The sequence below is a fragment of the Osmerus eperlanus genome, chromosome 5 (assembly GCF_963692335.1).
Source record: "Osmerus eperlanus chromosome 5, fOsmEpe2.1, whole genome shotgun sequence".
NCBI lineage: Eukaryota > Metazoa > Chordata > Actinopteri > Osmeriformes > Osmeridae > Osmerus > Osmerus eperlanus.
The window spans coordinates 950,113-972,721 of record NC_085022.1 but is presented as its reverse complement, the minus strand read 5'-3'; the positions used below and the strand labels follow the sequence as shown (position 1 = coordinate 972,721).

The 22,609-nt window shown below is 49.1% G+C and overlaps 2 protein-coding genes across 3 annotated transcripts in view; both read left to right on the top strand.

Annotated features, from left to right (window-relative positions):
* spg11 (SPG11 vesicle trafficking associated, spatacsin) overlaps window positions 1-15,877 on the top strand; it is a 36,925-nt gene extending 21,048 nt beyond the window's left edge. Inside the window, exons 26-40 of one of the 2 annotated variants that reach the window (XM_062460902.1) lie at window positions 1,719-1,919; window positions 2,905-3,012; window positions 4,636-4,807; window positions 8,919-9,133; window positions 9,406-10,150; window positions 10,300-10,445; window positions 10,561-10,765; window positions 11,495-11,632; window positions 12,063-12,196; window positions 12,273-12,380; window positions 13,613-13,793; window positions 14,582-14,658; window positions 14,850-15,005; window positions 15,280-15,431; window positions 15,535-15,877. In XM_062460902.1, the coding sequence (XP_062316886.1) occupies window positions 1,719-1,919; window positions 2,905-3,012; window positions 4,636-4,807; window positions 8,919-9,133; window positions 9,406-10,150; window positions 10,300-10,445; window positions 10,561-10,765; window positions 11,495-11,632; window positions 12,063-12,196; window positions 12,273-12,380; window positions 13,613-13,793; window positions 14,582-14,658; window positions 14,850-15,005; window positions 15,280-15,431; window positions 15,535-15,715 (2,919 nt within the window). In that variant the 3' untranslated portion in view covers window positions 15,716-15,877. Of the gene's footprint in view, window positions 1-1,718; window positions 1,920-2,904; window positions 3,013-4,635; window positions 4,808-8,918; window positions 9,134-9,405; window positions 10,151-10,299; window positions 10,446-10,560; window positions 10,766-11,494; window positions 11,633-12,062; window positions 12,197-12,272; window positions 12,381-13,609; window positions 13,794-14,581; window positions 14,659-14,849; window positions 15,006-15,279; window positions 15,432-15,534 lie in introns of both variants that reach the window. The other variant, XM_062460901.1, reaches the window with a different exon arrangement.
* Window positions 15,878-17,449: 1,572 nt separating this feature from the next.
* LOC134021740 (neuronal acetylcholine receptor subunit alpha-7) overlaps window positions 17,450-22,609 on the top strand; it is a 29,151-nt gene continuing 23,991 nt past the window's right edge. The window contains exons 1-3 of the mRNA XM_062462845.1: window positions 17,450-17,686; window positions 19,107-19,246; window positions 21,415-21,459. Of these exons, the coding sequence (XP_062318829.1) occupies window positions 17,632-17,686; window positions 19,107-19,246; window positions 21,415-21,459 (240 nt within the window). The 5' untranslated portion in view covers window positions 17,450-17,631. The remainder of the gene's footprint in view (window positions 17,687-19,106; window positions 19,247-21,414; window positions 21,460-22,609) is intronic.

The window sequence follows — 22,609 nt, the reverse complement described above, 5'->3', positions numbered from 1 at the left end:
GCTATGTTTGGGGAACACACACAAGTCACTGTCAGGTCCAAGCTGCACTCTGACCGCTGAGGAACTGTCAGGTCCACGCTCTTCTGATCCTGATGTGCTGTTTTCTATATGCACTTTCTGTAGGTCGCTTTGGATAAAAGCATCATTTACATTTCGTCATTTATATAAGTAAATCATATAAGTGATGTCTTTTTACAGAAGTCAAATGTAATGCTAGGATACAATAAGTATAGTTAGTTTGTTGCTTACTACATGGTTGGTGTTTCCTGCTTCTGTGACTGTATGAATCAGGGGCGTAGGCAGAAATTGTATTTTGGGCGGGCCAGTGCAAAAGTGAGTGGGCATATAATTTTTCCTAGAAAAAAAAAAAGACTTAAATAATAATTAGTGCGACGTTTTGGCAGAAATTTTTGTTGGACGCCCTGTTTCTATTAATTTTTTGGTCGCTCGAAGAAGTGAATTTGACGGATACAGTGTGGACAGAGAGCGTCCGATGCTACGCGACAGTCGTACGCTCGCACCCAGTTACGACACGGTGTTAGAGAGTAGAAAAAATAATAGACCAACTGCAAAAACAGTGACACCTTTACTTTGCAATATTCAGCAAAGGCAACAACAAAACACTATCTAAACATCATGTTTAACCAACAGAGCTCAATAAAGGCTGGACAAACCAGCATAGTGGAACAAATAGGCTACTCAGTGGAGACTGGGGTACATGATCCAAGCGCAGAGCGCACACTTATTACAAGCACAAAACGGAGCAGGCAGAAGGCAAACAATGAATCTAGGCAGAGTTCGGTACACACTGAGGCAGGAAGGATGACAGGGCAAAGGTAGCCTACCAGACGACAGGCTAGTAGAGGAATCCAGGGCAAAAACGGTCCGGGGCAGGTCATTTGTTTAGCCATTATTGTGGCGACGTTAGTACATAGGCTAAAAAGCAGCTAGTCTAGCAAAGTTAGCTGGCTAAAGGCCGCCCAGAGTCTTCGGAACCCCTAGCAACCATAGCTAACAATAACATTTAGTCATTTAGCAGACGCTCTTATCGTTCTACTTGCTTCAACAGTTCCATTTTCTATAAATCAGTTTTATATTAATATATTTTCTTAAATACATTTGAATAATAAAAATAAACTAAAAATGCATTTTGATCAAACTTGCCTGGGCGGGCCAGTGAGTAATGTGGGCGGGCCAGTGAGTAATGTGGGCGGGCCAGTGCCGCCCTGGCCCAATACTGGCTACGCCCCCTACTATGAATCACAGTATGAGTCAGTGTTATGAAAAGTTGTACCCACGCACTGTGAGTCACACTGATTATTTAGATGTTGTTCTTGACAGGCTCTGTTTCTGTGTGTTTCTGTGTGTGTATGCGTGTGTGTTTCTGTGTGTGTGTGCGTGTGTGTTTCTGTGTGTGTGTGCGTGTGTGTTTGTGTGTGTGTGTGCGTGTGTTTCTGTGTGTGTGTGCGTGTGTGTGTGCGTGTGTTTCTGTGTGTGTGTTTCTGTGTGTGTGTACGTGTGTGTTTCTGTGTGTGTTTATGTGTGTGTATGCGTGTGTGTTTCTGTGTGTGTGTGCGTGTGTTTCTGTGTGTGTGTGTTTCTGTGTGTGTGTGCGTGTGTGTGTGTGTTTATGTGTGTGCGTGTGTGTTTGTGTGTGTGTGCGTGTGTGTTTCTGTGTGTGTGTGCGTGTGTTTCTGTGTGTGTGTCTGGACTGACAGGATGCGGACCTCCTCCAGTGCCTGTGTGTGTGGGTCCTGACCTCTGTGGATGAAGTCGTCTCCGAGGAGGCCACCGCCCACCTGCATGAGAGCCCCCGACACCACGAGTGGAACCTCCATGACCTGTCCATCATCTGGAGGGCCCTGCTCAGGAAGCGCCTGGTCAGCCCTCTGATACGAGGCTTCCAGCTCTTCCAGCGGGTCAGCCCCCTCATACTCATGTCCGTTTAGACTGCATGTGTTCATGTGTGCTGTGAAGACCGCTGCTGGCCTGTGGCAACACTGCCACCTAGTGGGGCGGTGGTGGACTCTGTCTGCTGTCAGTCACTCGGCTAAACGGACAAAAACGGAAACGTCGTTGCTGTGAGCCCATGGTCGTTGTGAGGAGACAGGCTGGTAGAACAGCAGGTGTGAGATGACAGGCTGGTAGAACAGCAGGTGTGAGATGACAGGCTGGTAGAACAGCAGGTGTGAGATGACAGGCTGGTAGAACAGCAGGTGTGTGAGGGAGACAGGCTGGTAAAACAGCAGGTGTGTGAGGGAGACAGGCTGGTAGAACAGCAGGTGTGTGAGGGAGACAGACTGGTAGAACAGCAGGTGTGTGTGGGAGACAGACTGGTAGAACAGCAGGTGTGTGATGACAGGCTGGTAGAACAGCAGGTGTGTGAGGGAGACAGGCTGGTAGAACAGCAGGTGTGTGATGACAGGCTGGTAGAACAGCAGGTGTGTGATGACAGGCTGGTAGAACAGCAGGTGTGTGAGGGAGACAGACTGGTAGAACAGCAGGTGTGAGAGGGAGACAGTCTGGTAGAACAGCAGGTGTGAGAGGAGACAATCTGGTAGAACAGCAGGTGTGAGATGACAGGCTGGTAGAACAGCAGGTGTGAGATGACAGGCTGGTAGAACAGCAGGTGTGTGATGACAGGCTGGTAGAACAGCAGGTGTGTGAGGGAGACAGACTGGTAGAACAGCAGGTGTGTGAGGGAGACAGGCTGGTAGAACAGCAGGTGTGAGATGACAGGCTGGTAGAACAGAAGGTGCCGTGAATAATCTTCACAAGATCAACAATTTAGCTTCACAGCTGTCTGAGAGACCGCCTTATGTATTATGATTGACATGCCCAGCTCTGAACTGAGTTCTGAGTACTCCATGCCTCCCTCCCCCCTCTCCCCACCCTTCCCTCCAGGACTCCCCCCTGATCCACGTGCTGCTGATGTATGAGCTGTGCTGCGACTACAAAAACTACCCAGAGGCCCAGAAGAAGCTCCTGGAGTTCCAGAAGTATTTGATCAATGTAAGTAGCCCCCTGACCCTGCCCTCAGTACCTCCTGCCCTCAGTACCTCCTGACCCTGCCCTCAGTACCTCCTACCCTCAGTACCTCCTGACAATGCCCTCAGTACCTCCTGCCTTCAGTTCCTCCTGCCCTCAGTACACCCTGCCCTCAGTACCTCCTGCCCTCAGTACCTCCTACCTCAGTACCTCCTGCCCTCAGTACCTCCTACCTCAGTACCTCCTGCCCTCAGTACCCCCTGGCCCTGCCCTCAGTACCTCCTGCCCTCAGTACCTCCTGACCCTGCCCTCAGTACCTCATGCCTTCAGAACCTCCTGCCCTTAGAACCTCCTGCCCTCAGTACCTCCTGCCCTCAGTACCTCCTGACCCTGCCCTCAGAACCTCCTGCCCTTAGAACCTCCTGCCCTCAGTACCTCCTGCCCTCAGTACATCCTGACCCTGCCCTTAGTACCTCCTGACCGTGCCCTCAGTACTTCCTGCCCTCAATACACCCTGCCCTCAGTACCTCCTGACCCTGCCCTCAGTACTTCCTGCCCTCAGTACTTCCTGCCCTCAGTACACCCTGCCCTCAGTACCTCCTGACCTTGCCCTCAGTACTTCCTGCCCTCAATACCTCCTGACCCTGCCCTCAGTACCTCCTGACCCTGCCCTCAGTACTTCCTGACCCTGCCCTCAGTACTTCCTGCCCTCAGTACCTCCTGACCCTGCCCTCAGTACTTCCTACCACAGTAGCCCCCGGCCGTTCCTGTCTTCCTTTCTCTCTCTCCCAGACATTTCCTGTATACCTCTAACTGTCTCTGTCTTAAGAAACCTGAAAACTACAAAAAATAAATGTCAATATAAAAATGGAAAGTCGAATTCAAAGCTAGGAGAAATGAATCTTCCTGGGGTCTGACTTCTGTGAAGAAGGCAGTGCACTGTGCTCTGTTGTAGTCCGTGTTGGTAAGAGGAAGGCGTTTGACCTATGTTTGTACGGCTGTCTCCCATTAAAGATGTAGGGCGTGTCAAAGCATCAACATCTGAAAGGTTTGTTACCTGGAAGAAAACGAATGCCCCAACGCTGTCTGAGGGAGAGAAGTTATGGTGGTGCGTGTGTGACCTTGCTGCTCCTGATGAGAGTTGTCATGAACACACACACAGACAGGCAAGGACAGTGTCGAGTGTGTTGTTGTGTGGAGCCCAACACTCATCCTTTGTTATACTGTGTGGAAGTCCTCTGGTTGGCTTCACATACAGGGAACAGACTCCTCTTTCTCATCTGAACAGTTCGACCTTCACAGGCCTCGCTCCCAGAGAGCAGAGCTCCCTTTCAGCCACGGAACATCAATATGTCCAGCCTCCTGTTCTTATGGCACTCCGCAAGCACGCCTCACAATTTTCCCAGAAATTGTACACTGTCTCATTTGAAAAGGATGATCTCATTATGTGGAATTTAATTCAAGAGATTTTCAGAGCCTCTCTAACAGTCTCTAGTGTGTATTATTGATGTACTCCTGCTCCAGGGAAGAGATGGTGAATGCATATAGTTGCTGTATGGGTTTGCTTCCCTTGTGTAATCATCATTAATAATTGAATTTCTGTCCATTGTGCTTGTCCTTGTGCGTCCCTCTCCTTGTCGTTCCCAGCGGCGGGGCGGCGGGGCGGAGGGCGGCGGGGCGGCGGGGCTGCCCCTGGCGTGGGAGGAGAGCCAGGCCTCGGCCCTCCTGCTCATCCTCATGCAGCAGTGCTCCACGCAGTACGAGCTGCGCAGACTGCTGCGGCTGCTGGCGGACATGGACCGGCTGCTGAAGTCTAACGGTAACACTAACACGGTCTAACGGCAACACACGGTGTAACGGCAACACGGTGTAACGGGAACATACAGTCCAACCATAACACATGGTCAAAGCGCTACATTATGTTGTGGCGCAAAACCACGGCTAAAGAAAATATGAAAATAGAATACATTTGAATTAAAAAACGCAGTCTTCGATTTCTGACCATCACACCTTGTGAAACACAATGCTCATCTTGGCTGCTGGCCTAAGCCAGTCTATTCTCAGGAGCAGGACATAGACAACAACGGGAACATGACATAGACAACAGAGCATGACATAGACAACAGAGCATGACATAGACAACAGAGCATGACATAGACAACATCAGGAGCATGACATAGACAACATCAGGAGCATGACATAGACAACATCAGGAGCATGACATAGACATCAGAGCATGACATAGACAACATCAGGAGCATGACATAGACATCAGAGCATGACATAGACAACATCAGGAGCATGACATCGACAACAACAGGAGCATGACATAGACAACAGAGCATGACATAGACAACAGAGCATGACATAGACAACAGAGCATGACATAGACAACAGAGCATGACATAGACAACAGAGCATGACATAGACAACAGGAGCATGACATAGACAACAGGAGCATGACATAGACAACAGGAGCATGACATAGACAACAGAGCATGACATAGACAACAGAGCATGACATAGACAACATCAGGAGCATGACATACACAACAGGAGCATGACATAGACAACATCAGGAGCATGACATAGACAACATCAGGAGCATGACATAGACATAGACAACATCAGTAGTAGTAGTGTATACTAGGTGTTGTCTATGTCATGCTCCTGTTGTCTGTCATGCGCTACATCAGGAGCATGACATAGACAACAGAGCATGACATAGACAACAGGAGCATGACATAGACAACAGAGCATGACATAGACAACATAATGTCATATGCGCCATAACATAATGTAGCGCATGACATAGACATCAGAGCATGACATAGACATCAGAGCATGACATAGACAACAGGAGCATGACATAGACAACAGGAGCATGACATAGACAACAGGAGCATGACATAGACAACAGAGCATGACATAGACAACAGGAGCATGACATAGACAACACCAAGTATACACTACTACTACTACGACCTAGCATACACGACCTGGGGGGTATTCGTCGTAGCTCGCTAAGCGGTTTAGCGAGCTAATTTTCAGGCTAAGATAAAAAAAAACGCCCCTCTTTTTGGTTCGTGGAAGCAACTTTCGATAAATCACCATAGTAACATATCAATTAGCACTAACCTGCTCCAGAGCAGGCTAACGTAAGTGTAGCTGGATAAGCTTGCCACACCCCCGGAAAATAACATGGCAGCTCCCTTTTTGAGAGACCCAGTTGACCAAGGAGCTATAATTTAGTTCGATTAGCTTTCCATACCAATAGAGTTCTTCGCGATTGCCAAGATCCTTTATTTCACACGGATCACACGGACGTTCTTGTTTGAGCGATATCGATTCAGCCGACATGGACTCATTTATTTGCAAGACCTTCTCGGGCCGTACATTGCAAATATCACACGCCGCAGCAAGCTTTATGCTTTATTATGAGCTTATGCTTCTGTATGTGAATATGTAACGCTATGTTTTACGAAATGTCTTGTCTTATCTGTTGTGCCTGTGCTTTTTATGTTTCACTGTGGGAGAGTGGGAAACGTCATATCGATTCCTTTTTATGTCTTGACATGTGAAGAAATTGACAAGCTACTTGAAACTTTAACCCTTGTGTTATCTTCGGGTCATTCTGACCCATCAGTCATTGTGACCCACCGTCGTATTGCGACAAATTTACCTCATACAAAAACAAAGTGAAGCATTTTCTTTTAACTGTCGGGCTGTCTCAGACCCCCCACATTGGAATGGTTAAAAGAAAATTATTTGTATTTGTTTTTGTATTGGGTAAAATTGGGTAAACACAACGATGGTTCGTTATGAACCTTTGGGTCATGTGACCCGAAGGCAGCACGAGGGTTAACTGTGCTTCAGACTGCATAGCCTTGAGGTTTTTTGCGTCAGGTAGGCTATAGGCTACATTTTTATACAGTATAGGCGATGCAGAAAACACTGGCAAAGCCGCAGCATGCGTTGCTGTAAGAAAAGTGTACTTGGCGCTTAACCAGCTGATGAATCAATTCATCATATTCCCTGGCCATGTCCCAGTCAATGACATCAAAGAGGGATTTACACATATGCCTACATGCATTTACACATATATAGTACATGATATAAGCGCAGTAGCCTACATATATCCTCATAATTGTCTATGAATTCGTATCAATTAGATACTCTTTGGCCTTGTTTTTATCTAGCCTACTTATTCTGAAAGAGTTGAGATCATTATTTTCGCTAGCAAGATCTCATTCGATTATTAATTTCCATTAAGCCTATACCAGCAGGCACAATTAAAGAAATGTGATCTGATTGATTGGGGCAATGAGGCACTTAAGATGAGCCTATACATTTCCCCAAAACTTTCGCATTTAGCTTATCGGCAATTTTTTCCCAAGCTGCTTGTTTTGCTCTGGCAGCGGTGGAGGTGTTTGACTTAGCCATGATAATATGCTTATTGTCTAGACTCATTATAATAGTTTGCTCGGATGGCGAGAATAGCCTATCACCGCTCTCTCTTTCGTCTTTTCCGCCATCATACCGTTAGAAAATCACAGTTTTGGTGATCGACCTTTCCTGCCTTTTGAAGTAGGACGTGCACGTGCAATTTTCCTGATAAGTTTAGCCTGATTGAAATTAACCACATGATTTGGATGCGGATCAGCCGTTGACGAACCGATATTTGCTGTTCTCACTCATCTCGCTAATGTTAACGGGCTAAAGGGACAATTGATTAACTTAGCTTCAACCCTTACGACGAACGGGGCCCTGGCATACACTACTACTACTATGACCTAGCATACACGAGCTAGCATACACTACTACTGACCTAGCATACACTACTACTACGACCTAGCATACACGAGCTAGCATACACTACTACTGACCTAGCATACACTACTACTACTACTACGACCTAGCATACACGAGCTAGCATACACTACTACTGACCTAGCATACACTACTACTACTACGACCTAGCATACACAAGCTAGCATACACTACTACTGACCTAGCATACACTACTACTACTACAACCTAGCATACACGAGCTAGCATACACTACTACTGACCTAGTATACACTACTACTACTACGACCTAGCATACACGACCTGACATACACTACTACTACTACAACCTAGCATACACAAGCTAGCATACACTACTACTGACCTAGCATACACTACTACTACTACGACCTAGCATACACGAGCTAGCATACACTACTACTGACCTAGCATACACTACTACTACTACTACGACCTAGCATACACAAGCTAGCATACACTACTACTGACCTAGCATACACTACTACTACTACTACGACCTAGCATACACAAGCTAGCATACACTACTACTACTACTACGACCTAGCATACACAAGCTAGCATACACTACTACTGACCTAGCATACACTACTACTACTACAACCTAGCATACACAAGATAGCATACACTACTACTGACCTAGTATACACTACTACTACTACAACCTAGCATACACGACCTGGCATACACTACTACTGTTACAACCAAGCATACACAAGATAGCATACACTACTACTGACCTAGCATACACTACTACTACGACCTAGCATACACGAGCTAGCATACACTACGACTGACCTACCATACACTACTACTACTACGACCTAGCATACACGAGCTAGCATACACTACTACTGACCTAGCATACACTACTACTAATACCACTACGACCTAGCATACACAAGCTAGCATACACTACTACTGACCTAGCATACACTACTACTTAACACATAAATGACCTAGCATACACTACTAATTAACACATAAATGACCTAGCATACACTACTACTTAACACATAAATGAAACCCTGCCGTTAAAGTTAGTAGCTAGTTAACTATAATGTGTTTATGTAGGCTTAAGATAGTGGTGTGTGTGTGTGCAGGTCCAGACTTCAAGAAGCTCAGTCTGCTGTCTCAGGTCCTGAAGGACACGTGTGTGAGTGTTCCCCCCGCCCTGCTGGAGAGCTACTCCACTCCCGCCCTGCAGGAGGCGAGCAAGGGCTTGCTGGAGCAGCTGCAGGCCAGTGCTCTGTTCAGCCAGGCGCGCCAGGTCGCAGAGCTGGCTGGCCTGCCCATTGACAGCCTGGTCATTAACGAGGTGAGCTAACGAGGAGCCACACAGGCTCAAACTCGTGAGTCCGTTCTAACCAGACCTACCTGCTAGCCCAGAGGACAGGTGTGGGTACTATGTAGGCTGAACTCCGGTCTCACCACAGCTGGGTTCAAATCCGGCCAGGGCCCTTTCCTGTATGTCATCATCTCTCTCTCTGTCCCTTCCTTTCCTTTCACACTTCACTTGAAAACTGTCATAAAAATTGCACACACAAAAGTAATCTAATTGTACCTGCCTTTCTGTCACCTCAAACACAGTTAGTCCACGACCTCATCTCCCAGAAGGCCAAGCGTCAGTGGGAGAGGAGGGAAACACGGGTGGCCTTCTGGAGGAAATGCAACAATCAGTTCAGGACTAACCGCACCAGTCCCGAGGCTGCCTCGGAGTTCTTCCTGTCCCAGGCTGGAGGTCCAGAGCCCCGACATGGCTCCGTGGAGGAGGTGGAGCTGGTCTGTGTCCAGGAGAGGTGCCTCCTCCTGGGCCTGGCTGGCCACTGGCTGTCCCTGCTCAGCCCAGCTCCCCTGGAGCGCCTGGAGGACCTGGAGAAGCAGCTCTGGACCAGCCTTGTCCGGCAGCAGGTTCTGCAGACTGCCATGGAGACAGAGAGCATGTTCTCCTTTCCTGCTCCTGCCGTTCCCCCGGAGGAGAACTCCTACGAGGCCCTGGTGAAGGAGTTCTCCTTCTCCAAGATGGCGGTGCTGAACCAGCCCCAGTACCTGGGTCTGGAGGGGCTGGAGGGTCTGGAGGGGCCGGCGGGCGGCAGGGAGGCTTCAGGGCCGCTGGGGGGTGAGCGGGAGCGGAGCGCGCTCTCCTGGCTGGTGGGGCAGCTGCTGGATGAGGGCTGCGTCCACGAGGCGGGACGCGTGTGTCGCTATTTCTCCTTCTGTCCCCGGGATGTTTGGCTGGTGCTGCGCTGCCGCGGCCTGGCGTCTGGAGAGCTGCAGGCCGGCCTGACGGGCATGCTCCCCCAGGAGGGCTCGCCTGCCGACAGGCTGCCCAGCGGTGAGGACACAAGGCTAGGATGTTACAAATCTGTAGTGGTTTAGTGTTGTGTCATCATGTGACAAGATCTATAGACTCTGATCTCCTACGATGACTGTGATCTCCTGTGATGTCTGTGATCTTCTGTGATGTCTGTCTCTACACTGCAGCCTCCAGCTTCACCAGCTTGTCCTCCTTCGTGATGGTTCCCTCCCCAGAGGACCAGGTGCTGAGTCAGCTGCAGCGGCTGGTGGACCAGTGTCATCACGGCAAGAACTACTGCAAGCAGGTCCTCAGCCTGTACGAGCTCTCCAAGGTAAGGCCCCAAAGCTTCCAGTTTGTAGAGGCTTTACTCTGTAGACGTTTCTGCAAACCTCTGCATAAGTGCTGCAGTGTAGTTTTACGTGGTTCTGTGTCTCCCTGTTCTCCAGGAGCTGCGGTGCTTGTACAGTGAGATCTCAGACGAAGAGCCCCTGGCCGTGCTGCAGAAGGTGCTGCTGTCCCGGCAGCCTGACCGCTACCAGAAGGCTCAGGCCTTCATCAGCGTGCAGGGCCTGCAGCCAGACACCCTGGCCGTCATGCTGGCTTCCGCCGTGCTGCAGGGCCTGCTGGCCTCCATGCAGGACGGAGACGCAGGTGAGACCAGACGCTCCTTCACTGATCTGCTTGGTCATCGAGAGGGTTGTCAGAACCATTAAAGCTTCAGTAGGGCGTTCCTATTCATTAAAGCTTCAGTAGGGCGTTCCTATTCATTAAAGCTTCAGTAGGGTGTTCCTATTCATTAAAGCTTCAGTAGGGTGTTCCTATTCATTAAAGCTTCAGTAGGGCGTTCCTATTCATTAAAGCTTCAGTAGGGTGTTCCTATTCATTAAAGCTTCAGTAGGGCGTTCCTATTCATTAAAGCTTCAGTAGGGTGTTCCTATTCATTAAAGCTTCAGTAGGGCGTTCCTATTCATTAAAGCTTCAGTAGGGCGTTCCTATTCATTAAAGCTTCAGTAGGGCGTTCCTATTCATTAAAGCTTCAGTAGGGCGTTCCTATTCATTAAAGCTTCAGTAGGGCGTTCCTATTCATTAAAGCTTCAGTAGGGCGTTCCTATTCATTGACTGAAACAGTTTTTCTGTACGCCTAGTCAGTAAGTACATAGAAAGGGTAATTAAGTAAGGATGCGTTTGTTTGAATTATGTCCTAACGATCTTTGTTTTACGTAGTCAATGCACATTTCAAAGTGTTCCTTTAACACCAAGAGAGTTCATTTTACCTGTAGAGTGTTAATACGTGTGTAGGTCCACTCTCTTATGAGGTGGACCTGTAAAAGTCTTGGTGTGACAGAACCTTGTGAACCGTGCTGTGATGTTGGTCCACAGCGGAGAAGCAGATGTTCAGGCCAGCGGAGGGCAGGGAGGCCTTCCTGCAGCTGGCCAAGCTGTGTGGAGACGCCAGCCTGCTGGGGCTCCGCCTACTGGAGCTCATCCCCTCTGTGCCCCTGAGAGAGCTGGCCTGCAGTGAGTCTCCCTCCCCCTGCCCACCCTCACACCCAGGACACCTGCCCACCCTCACACCCAGGACACCTGCCCACCCTCACACCCAGGACACCTGCCCACCCTCACACCCAGGACACCTGCCCACCCTCACACCCAGGACACCTGCCCACCCTCACATCCAGGACACCTTATTCTATCTGTTAGCAAGGGTTTATTCCCCCAAGATCCACACTTGCAGTTATTTAAAGTTCTGTTATTATGATTAGTACGGTAGCTGTAGTACATTTACATTTCAGTCATTTAGCAGAAGCGAGAAAGTGCAACAGAAGATCAAGGATCTGAATTTTGTAGCTTTAACAGAATGTCAGTGGAACTGTGTGTTTTACCAGGCACAGTGCAATAATAATGGTCAGTGTGTGCAGTAACTATGTGTGTGTGTGTGTGTACACAGTGGTGGAGCTGCTGATTCTGAGCCACGACTGCTTCAGCCTGACGTGCAACATGGAGGGCATCGTCAGGGTGCTGCAGGCCGCACGCCACCTGAGCCACACACACCTGGCGCACAGCGACAGTTACAGCCTGCTGGTGAGTCTGGGTCACCTGTGTGTGTGTGTGTGTGGTGTGTGTGTGTGTCTTCTCACGTGTCAGTGTGTCCCTGCAGGTGCGTCTCCTTACAGGCATCGGCAGGTACAATGACATGACCTACATCTTCGACCTGCTCAACCAGAACCACCGCTTTGAGATGCTGCTCAGGAAGAACGTGGAGTCTGTAAGACGACCCAGACCCCACCAAGGGGAGGGGAGGGGACCCAGACCCCACCAAGGGGAGGGGACCCAGACCCCACCAAGGGGAGGGGACCCAGACCCCACCAAGGGGAGGGGACGACCCAGACCCCACCAAGGGGAGGGGACCCAGACCCCACCAAGGGGAGGGGACCCAGACCCCACCAAGGGGAGGGGACCCAGACCCCACCAAGGGGAGAGGAGGGGACCCAGACCCCACCAAGGGGAGAGGAGGGGACCCAGACCCCACCAAGGGGAGAGGAGGGGACCCAGACCCCACCAAGGGGAGGGGAGGGGACCCAGACCCCACCAAGGGGAGGGGAGGGGACCCAGACCCCACCAAGGGGAGAGGAGGGGACCCAGACCCCACCAAGGGGAGGGGACCCAGACCCCACCAAGGGGAGGGGAGGGGACCCAGACCCCACCAAGGGGAGGGGAGGGGACCCAGACCCCACCAAGGGGAGGGGAGGGGACCCAGACCCCACCAAGGGGAGGGGAGGAGACCCAGACCCCACCAAGGGGAGGGGAGGAGACCCAGACCCCACCAAGGGGAGGGGAGGGGACCCAGACCCCACCAAGGGGAGGGGAGGGGACCCAGACCCCACCAAGGGGAGGGGAGGGGACTGGAGGGGGAGGGGACTGGAGGGGAGGGGACTGGAGGGGAGGGGACTGGAGGGGAGGGGACTGGAGGGGAGGGGACTGGAGGGGAGAGGGTAGAGGGTATAACAGAAGCTCTGTTTTAGGCTTCTCTGTTCTCCTCTCACCTGTTCTAATCTCTCCTCTCGTCTCCTTTCACTGTGTGTGTGAAAAAAATATTCTAAAGGTTGAAAAAATATTTTCAAAGAGAAGTTTCTACAGGTTTGTTTTTTTAAGGGTTTGGGGAAAAAAAGGTTCAAAAGGTTTTAAAAACTAGCTGATGTTTGTTGTGCCTGATTGCCAGGAAATGAAATAAGGCGCACAATGACAAATAATACTGATCATGCCACCGAATACAGATTCAAACTAAAGTAAAGAGCCTGGTTTGAAAATGTAAGAATTAAAATAAAATTGAAAATAAAGAGTTTTCAGAAAATAAATAATGAAGTAAAGTATTGATACCAGAAAAATCTACTTATAGTAAGTACAGTAATGAAGTATTTGTACTGTGTTACTTCCCATCTCTGACTAGATGATGATGATGATGTTGTTATGCCTCTGGGTGGGTCCTGTGTGTAGCAGAATGCGGGTCTGAAGACTGCCCTGCTGGACTACCTGAGGCGCTGCCTGCCAGGAGACAGTGAGAAGCACAACATGGTGGCCCTGTGCTTCAGCATGAGGAGGGAGATCGGGGAGAACCACGAGGGGGCCGCTCGTACGCAGCTCAAACTCATCCAGTCCCAGGAGGGGGCCCAGCCCTGGGGTGAGCTGGGGGGAGGGGGCCCTGCCCTGGGGTGAGCTGGGGGGAGGGGGCCCAGCCCTGGGGTGAGCTGGAGGGAGGGGGCCCAGCCCTGGGGGGAGCTGGGGGGAGGGGGCCCAGCCCTGGGGTGAGCTGGGGGGAGGGGGCCCAGCCCTGGGGTGAGCTGGGGGGAGGGGGCCCAGCCCTGGGGTGAGCTGGGGGGAGGGGGCCCAGCCCTGGGGTGAGCTGGGGGGAGGGGGCCCTGCCCTGGGGGGAGCTGGGGGGAGGGGGCCCAGCCCTGGGGTGAGCTGGGGGGAGGGGGCCCAGCCCTGGGGTGAGCTGGGGGGAGGGGGCCCAGCCCTGGGGGGAGCTGGGGGGAGGGGGCCCAGCCCTGTGGGGAGCTGGGGGGAGGGGGCCCAGCCCTGGGGGGAGCTGGGGGGAGGGGGCCCAGCCCTGGGGGGAGCTGGGGGGAGGGGGCCCAGCCCTGTGGGGAGCTGGGGGGAGGGGGCCCAGCCCTGGGGGGAGCTGGGGGGAGGGGGCCCAGCCCTGGGGGGAAGGGGAGATGGAGATGAAAGGGTGGAATACAGCAGGGCTTTATGAACAGGTGGCAGGGTTCATCAATATTTGAGTAGACCTGCTGTTTTTAACGTTAACTGCATAAAATAGATTTTTTGCAGGACTTCACCAGCTGAAGGTGACTCTTGTTTGAGTCAGGAAATACCTGAAGCTACAGGGGTTTTAGGAGTGCTGCTTTTTTCGATCTGTCTTCATGTGGCCAGAGTTAGTATTCAGCTCCTGTCTCCCCCACACAGCGGTGACCCCAGAACTGAAGAGCAGCCTGCTGAAGGTTCTGACCCTGCTAAAGGACGCAGCAGAGAGCTACTCAAAGGTACCAGCCAGCGCAGTGTCACTGATGCTCAGCTGAATGTCCCTGTCCCCCTGGCTGAGCTGTGACCTGTCCCCTGTCCCTGTCCCCCTGGCTGAGCTGTGACCTGTCCCCTGTCCCTGTCCCCCTGGCTGAGCTGTGACCTGTCCCCTGTCCCTGTCCCCCTGGCTGAGCTGTCCCCTGTGTTGCCTCAGGACTCGTGTGTGCGCCAGGCAGCCCGCTGTGTGAGGATGGCCAAGCTGCTGGCGCTGCAGCTCCACTTCCTGAACCAGGGGCAGGAGCAGCGAGTCATCAACCTGCAGCCCTCAGACCTCCTCAAGACCATCATTGCCCTGCCGCGCTGCTACCAGGTATGGAGCAGGAAGCAAACTACAAGCAAACAACAGTAATAACAACAATGAATTCTAACCTGAGGATCTTAACCTGTGATGTATTGATCTGCAGTCATTATGCTCTACCTCAGAGCTTCAGTGTTATTTAGCTAGTCCAATCCAACATGTAACAGTGAAAATCTGCGAAAAACAGTGAACTATCCACTCAACTTCATTCTAACTCGCGCTCTCCTCACCTCCGACATGCTTCCCTCTCTGGTGTTCCCTGCCCCGGCGTTGTCCCCGGCTCCAGGGCTTCGTGGTGGCGGAGGCGTATGACTACAGCCCAGACATGGCTGAGCTGCTGTACCAGAAGGTGGTCGTCAGCGGAGACTTCTCCTACCTGGAAGAGTTCAGCAGGCTCCGCCCCCTGCCCCCCAGCCTGTTTGAGGACATCTCTAAGAAGTGAGTCTCCAACCGGCCAGAGGGTCACAGAGCTTGTTGTGTTCGGTCTGTTAGTCCTGTTTCTTAGTAACGAGACTGACATGAGTTCTGATGCTTCTTTCAGAATGATCCACAACAAACCGCCCAGCAGTGCTGGGCAGAACATGAAGAGACTGCTGCAGCGCTGTGATGATGTGTACACATACTATAAACTGGCCTACGAACACAAGTTCTTCGATGTGGCCAACATGTTACTGCAGGACTCAAAAACAAGCAGTTATCTCAACGACAGACTTGGGAGCTGAATACAAATGCACCTCTGGATTTATTTTTTGAGTAATTTAAAAGAAGTACCGTTCATGGAACATCTTCTATGATGAAACTTTTGCAGAATTAATGTTTATTTTATCCATGCTAAATCACTAACAAATTAAATATTGTATGATCAAAATTGAGTTTGTGTCCACTTTGCTCTGGAAAGCATCTACAGGCTATATTCTTGGAACTATTGTGATCCACAGTGATGACATGATCACAGATATAAGATGGTATACCATTTCTTCAGACAAGATAAGCGCCTGTAGTCACGTTAGTCATCAGGGATCTGTAGTCCGTCAGTAACAGCCTTCATTCTTCTCCCCGGTGTGTCTGTAGGGTCCATCCTTGCGGCCAGACCCTCATGAATAAAGATGGCGTCTTTCCAGACACTCTCGACTCCAGCGTGAGTTAGATGAACTGCTGGAATCAATACACTGATAGCGCCATCCTGCAAGGCTGGATAAATGACCTTGTCTGGTGTGATTCATAATGACTTGTTCCAGAGGAGAAGGCTGCAGTACTGCTGGCAAACACTAGATGTCAGTTTGTCGTGACGGCAGGAAACGACAAACCATGTCTGGTTCTGGTGTCAAGGTGGCCAAGACCGTTCAGATGAGTCCTCCTGAACTTAAACATAACACAGGCAGCATGGTTAATAATTAATGACTGCCACTCAAAAGTCAATTGGTTTTATAAACTTTTCTTTCAGAGGAAAGTTGTGCTCATTAATCTTGCATTAGGGGTTATGTAAATCAGTCCACTGCATCTGAGCAATAAATTGGTCTATATAATTTTGACATGAGGCTGCCATGAATCAAAAGCCTTCTTAACCAGACTGAGATTAAACCAGAGTCATTTTGAGCAGCATAATCTGGAATTCTATGGACAGTTGATTTTGAAGTGTGGGCCATTATGGAAGTTTGTCATTAAGAAAATAATCCTATTATTCATTAAGCATACAATTATTCACAGGCATGCGTGATGCTTACCGCTAACAATAATATTGCAAAGACCTTTAAACTATGAGCAGTTGTCCTGGCAACATTTGGAGGCTGCCGCTCATCGTTGGCGTAGCAGTTTTAGAACAGGCCACTTCTCAGACATCTTAAACCTCCCAACAAGTTATGATATTCTGTTTCATCTCTATCTTCGCCAGCCTGGCTGTGCAGCAGTGCAGCCTCACAATCAGGCCAGTCTGTCTGAAACTCCAACTACTCAGTCTGAAGAAATAGGATTTTCGTCGCTTTGTTTTATTACTGGACATAATTCTGGCCATGCAGTGGGCGATTCAAAATAGGACAACTCAGCAACGGTTTTTTATACGGGGATGCAAACATAGCTAAGAGATGTGAACAAAAAAGCAGATGATAGCCTATGTGATCTTGTATAAGGCAAGACTGCCTCTGAACAAAAAAGTGATTTCACTCCGCAGCGTATTGGTAGCATGTGTATAATTATCCTTTATTAATTAAATTGAAACGCTACCATTTACAAATGTTTCATTAAAACGTGTTAGCTAATATATTAAATATGTAATTACACCGCCAGTAAGCTATCAGGTTATGCCTGTACTCTGCTGGTGGAAAGGACTTTATGAAATACTGTAGCCCATGAGCACATTTCATCTTTCACAGACATTTGAGTTTAGTGCCGCGAATCTCATTTTCATTTTTAGGGCTTCGGGGAGGAGCATGCTATTACCCTTGTGCAGCATCATAGAAGTAGGAAGAATATTCCCGTATGTCAGGACGCTTGATTAGCATTTCATCCTGAGCGCCGAGCTTAGTCTAGGATGCCCGGTTACTAACTGCTTATGCTATACTACCGGTAACTCTGTTAGGCTTGGCAAAGTAGTTTCGGAACTGTCACAGCCTGCTTCCGAAGGCATCTTGCCTGTTAGACGATGGAGGGACGGATTTTCACCCTGAATCTAGTTGTCATCTTCTGCTTGTTCCAGGGTACGTTTGCTTCCGTTCTTAAACTAGAATCACTGTTTATTTGGGCAGGTGCAGCATTAACATACCTTAACAGTAGGCTACGTTACTATGTTGAGCTACTTTTAGTCCCACAGTTTTTGGCCAACGGATAATAGTCTAGCTCTAATTCTAGTGTTTTCTCCACTTGGTCCACGGCCGCGCGCAGCAAATGTTATTTTAAGTCAATTTAAATTTAAATTGTACTAAATTGGGACTAGAGAGAAAAGTTTGGCAAGGATACTAGGCTAGCCTATGCGGTGGTTCTACAATGCTTAACATGATGTCTTCATGGACAAATAAAGTTTGACTGTATTTATAGGCAATTACATAAATGATGCGTGATGTGGATTAAGTGCGTAATGTGTTTCAGTGACATGAATTGCAACACTGTTGTGAAGCAGTGCTACTTCTATAGTTTGCGTTTGACTCGTATTGTCATACATATTTTATTTCAGAGAGATATATTTTATTTGTTATGAGCTGTCTCTGTTTCCTGTAAGTGGTGTAATGCGCACAAACTCTATTACTATGTGGAAGTTATGACCGTTTATTTATTTATTTTAATTGTATTTATTTATTTTTTACACCAAACTGAAACACAGTAGCTAAGTTGAGAAAAGCATAGTTAGCGTCAAATGGTGACCTTGTTCATAACTTCTGGCTTAATAGCCCAGCAATCAATAGGAGAATGGAGGAACAATTGTTGATGACCTTAAGACATATAAAGGGGCTGTCTCTATATCACATCTGTATGTGAGAAACTGAGAGTGACTTAGTGACTTCACTACACTCCAACCCCTATCTAGCCCACCTGATTCATAGAATCATGTTTTTGACCTGTTTTTGACCTGTTAAATCGAGTAAGCTACAACTGGAAGGAAGGTATCACTCCAGGAACAGGGTTGGAGACCCCTGCCTGAGGGAGATGAACCCTATGCCCCTGCTCTCAGCACTAAATATGTTCTCTTTATGACATTGCAGACAATGATCCAGTTTGATCCTATTTCTATTTATTAATTTATTTTACAGTGATTGACTGGATGGTGTCTATATGTAATGCACTGTAGTAGTCTCTGGAGAGCTGCACAATTTAATTCTGGACGGTAATTGAGGATATAAAAGTTATTTATTGGAGTGCATTCCTATTCAGGAATCATCAATGGGAACTCATTCATTAAGTTATTTTGAAGTAGATTTCTGTTTATCTCTCATTGTTTGCCTTTTATCTCCAATTTAATCAAATTGTATTTGTCCAGCCCTTTTTACAAGCAATGTCACAGAGGGCTTCACATACGCCCATGAAACTGCACCTAAACCCTCAACTGTAGAAACCTGACGAGCCAGCAAGTCTTTTGTGTTTCATCAGTGTGTGTGTAGTGACCAGGCTGTGTGTGTGTGTCAGTCACCCAGCAGGGACAGCACCAGCGGCGTCTCTACAAGGACCTGATGAGGAACTACAACCCTCTGGAGCGTCCGGTGTTCAACGACTCCCACTCTCTCATCGTGCACTTCAGCTTCAGCCTCATGCAGATCATGGACGTGGTGAGTTCGGCCGCGCACCTGCTCATTCATCATTACATTATTATCATATTCATCTGCAGTCAAATGCTCTAACCCCCAAGCTATACCCATTCATCAAAAGATGTCCCACACGTGCACACATAAAAAGCGGACAAGGTACATATCACAGTGAGTCTCCTTTCCAGAACACTGGGTTACAACCCAGACACACGTTCAGGACCTCCCTAACATCACAGCTACCAGGTGAGAATTCATCTCTCCAGCATTAGAGATGATGCATCAGGACACACACTGACACATTCCCTGAAGAGGAGCACCTGGGAGTGTCATTAACAAGTAGGGCCACCCTGTGAAACACCCTGTGAGACACCCTGTGAGACACCCTGTGAGACACCCTGTGAGACACCCTCTGAGACACCCTGAGACACCCTGTGAGACACCCTGTGAGACACCCTGTGAGACACCCTGTGAGACACCCTCTGAGACACCCTGTGAGACACCCTCTGAGACACCCTGAGACACCCTGTGAGACACCCTGTGAGACACCCTGTGAGACACCCTGTGAGACACCCTGAGACACCCTGTGAGACACCCTGAGACACCCTGTGAGACACCCTGTGAGACACCCTGTGAGACACCCTGTGAGACACCCTCTGAGACACCCTGTGAGACACCCTGTGAGACACCCTGTGAAACACCCTGTGAGACACCCTGTGAGACACCATGTGAGACACCCTGTGAGACACCCTCTGAGACAGCCTGTGAGACACCCTGTGAGACACCCTGTGAGACACCCTGTGAGACACCCTCTGAGACAGCCTGTTAGACACCCTGTGAGACAACCTGTGAGACACCCTCTGAGACACCATGTGAGACACCCTGTGAGACACCCTGTGAGACACCCTGTGAGACACCCTCTGAGACACCCTGTGAGACACCCTCTGAGACACCCTGTGAGACACCCTGTGAGACACCCTGTGAGACAGCGTTTCTGCGTTGGTACCCACAGAGCTGCCAGGAGAGGCTGTTTACCATGCGTGTCAGATTCCCTACCCCCTGCCAGGGCACCTCCAGCGGGGGGCCCTCAGCTCTCATCTCCCCATCATTCACAGCCTGAGACACACACACACACTGCTCCCTGGGACTGTATTGATTATGCCCATAGCATATGGCATTGTGCCTTAACCGGCGTAACAGAGTGGGGAGGTGTTTTTGTCATTCACGAGAAGAATGAATGCAGAAAACAAAGCCTGAAATGTTTATTTGCCTCAGACACTAGTTTCTGTCTTCCCAGAAGTGCTCTCATACTTGAAGACATTTTCACACACTTCAAACTCTGTTCCACTGTCAGCAGAGCTGGTTACCCTCAACTGTCACTGTCTGGCCCTGCCGTCACTGCTTTGAGGGAGCAAATTCACATAGAATCTCAACACATATTTCCACTGTTCCCTGTTGACTTGCAAAACATACATTCTGACCCAAGTATTTTATTAAGTGCGTGTGTGGCACAAGCCAGCTCACAAACGGCAACCCAGTCAAACTGGCTCTTCATCCAGGACTTAGTATCTCCTCTCTGTCTGCAAGGCCTCTCTCTCTCTGCTGAGGCATTGTGGGTCCTGTAGTTCAGGGGACCTCAGCTGTGTGCTCTCAGGTACAGATGAAGGTCATAGCGTGTCGGACAGAGCCCAGGTGGGGAGCAGCTTTAGACTGTCTACTTATCTACACCCTGATGACTTCATTTTGGAAATGGAGCACATTATCACTCTAGATTATACAATTTAACATGCACAGGTAGATCATATTCACGATTATGTAAGCAGTTAAAAAATGTTCCATGCTTTACAAAGTTAAATACAGCAAAGGGAAGCTGAATGTCTAAAAGTATGTAAAATAAGTTGAGATCTCAGAGGCTTGTGGTAAGATTTTGTGCATGAGGTAGATCTGCTGTTCCACATCTGCTGGAACATTGAGTTAGACACATGACTGAGTCTTTCTCCTGATTGTCTGGTCACTGCTTATGTACAGTACAGTACCTGTATGTAACCTCACAGGTGATGAACAGGACACACAGTATACATCTACTGGACATCCAGAGACCTTTTGTGTCATAATTAATTTCCCATGTTACGTAGTAATGATAGATAGTAGACACTGATATCCTATGTGATATGTATCTGATATATTTACAGGATGAAAAGAACCAGGTCCTGACTACCAACATCTGGCTGCAGCTGGTGAGTCCTTCTAATAGTCTCTCTCTCTCTCTCTCTCTCTCTCTCTCTCTCTCTCTCTCTCTCTCTCTCTCTCTCTCTCTCTCTCTCTCTCTCTCTCTCTCTCTCTCTCTCTCTCTCTCTATCTCTATCTCTATCTCTATCTCTATCTCTCTCTTTCTCTCTCTTTCTCTCTCTCTCTCTCTCTCTGTCTCTCTCTCTGTCTCTCTCGTGAGGCTCACTCCTTCCTTTATCGAAACTGTTTTTGTAAATACTCTGTACCGGAACAATCCTCAACTATCCACTGGAAGAAGGTGTCTGGCATGTTCAGGGTCTGCTTTGCATTTCTGATCGATGGGTCTGACCTTGCTCCACAAATGCGACGCACCTCCACGACCTTCCATGCCTGAAGGCTTCCTGTTTCATCTTCCTGCTCCTGCCCGAAACTGAGACAGGGACCGGCTCCAGCATTAAGGAAATTAAACCCTGAAAGTATGGAACAGTACAAATGGCCCAGAGTGGCCAAAGGGACAGCTTATATGGACCTGGAGAGACAGGGGGAATTAAACATCCATAATAAATGTATAGCTGAAGCCAAACAATCTTGTCCTTCTTTCAGTTTGGCTTCCATAGTGCCTAAATGGATTGGTTTCCTAATGCTGTGTATTTGACCCAGATAACTGCTGTTGGAGGAGAAACTCGAACTAGCTGGCGGAGAATAGGGACTGCAGGATTTTTCCCCGCTTCCACAAATACTCCCATTCTAGTCACTGTATCTGCAGTTAAAAGACCCTGTCAGGCTTGTCTCTGTCAATATGCCACGCTGGTGCTAACACCTGGTCTCACAGCCTTTTGAAGTGTTCAAATAACCTCCCCTTAGTATTCTGTGTGACACTCTCAGTACTGCATGGTAAGCAGCTCCTGGTGCATGTTGTGGGAAACAGCATGTTGTGGGGAGGCAGCATGTTGTGGGGAAGCAGCATGTTGTGGGGAGGCAGCATGTTGTGGGGAGGCAGCATGTTGTGGGGAGGCAGCATGTTGTGGGGAAGCAGCATGTTGTGGGGAGGCAGCATGTTGTGGGGAAGCAGCATGTTGTGGGGAGGCAGCATGTTGTGGGGAGGCAGCATGTTGTGGGGAAGCAGCATGTTGTGGGGAGGCAGCATGTTGTGGGGAG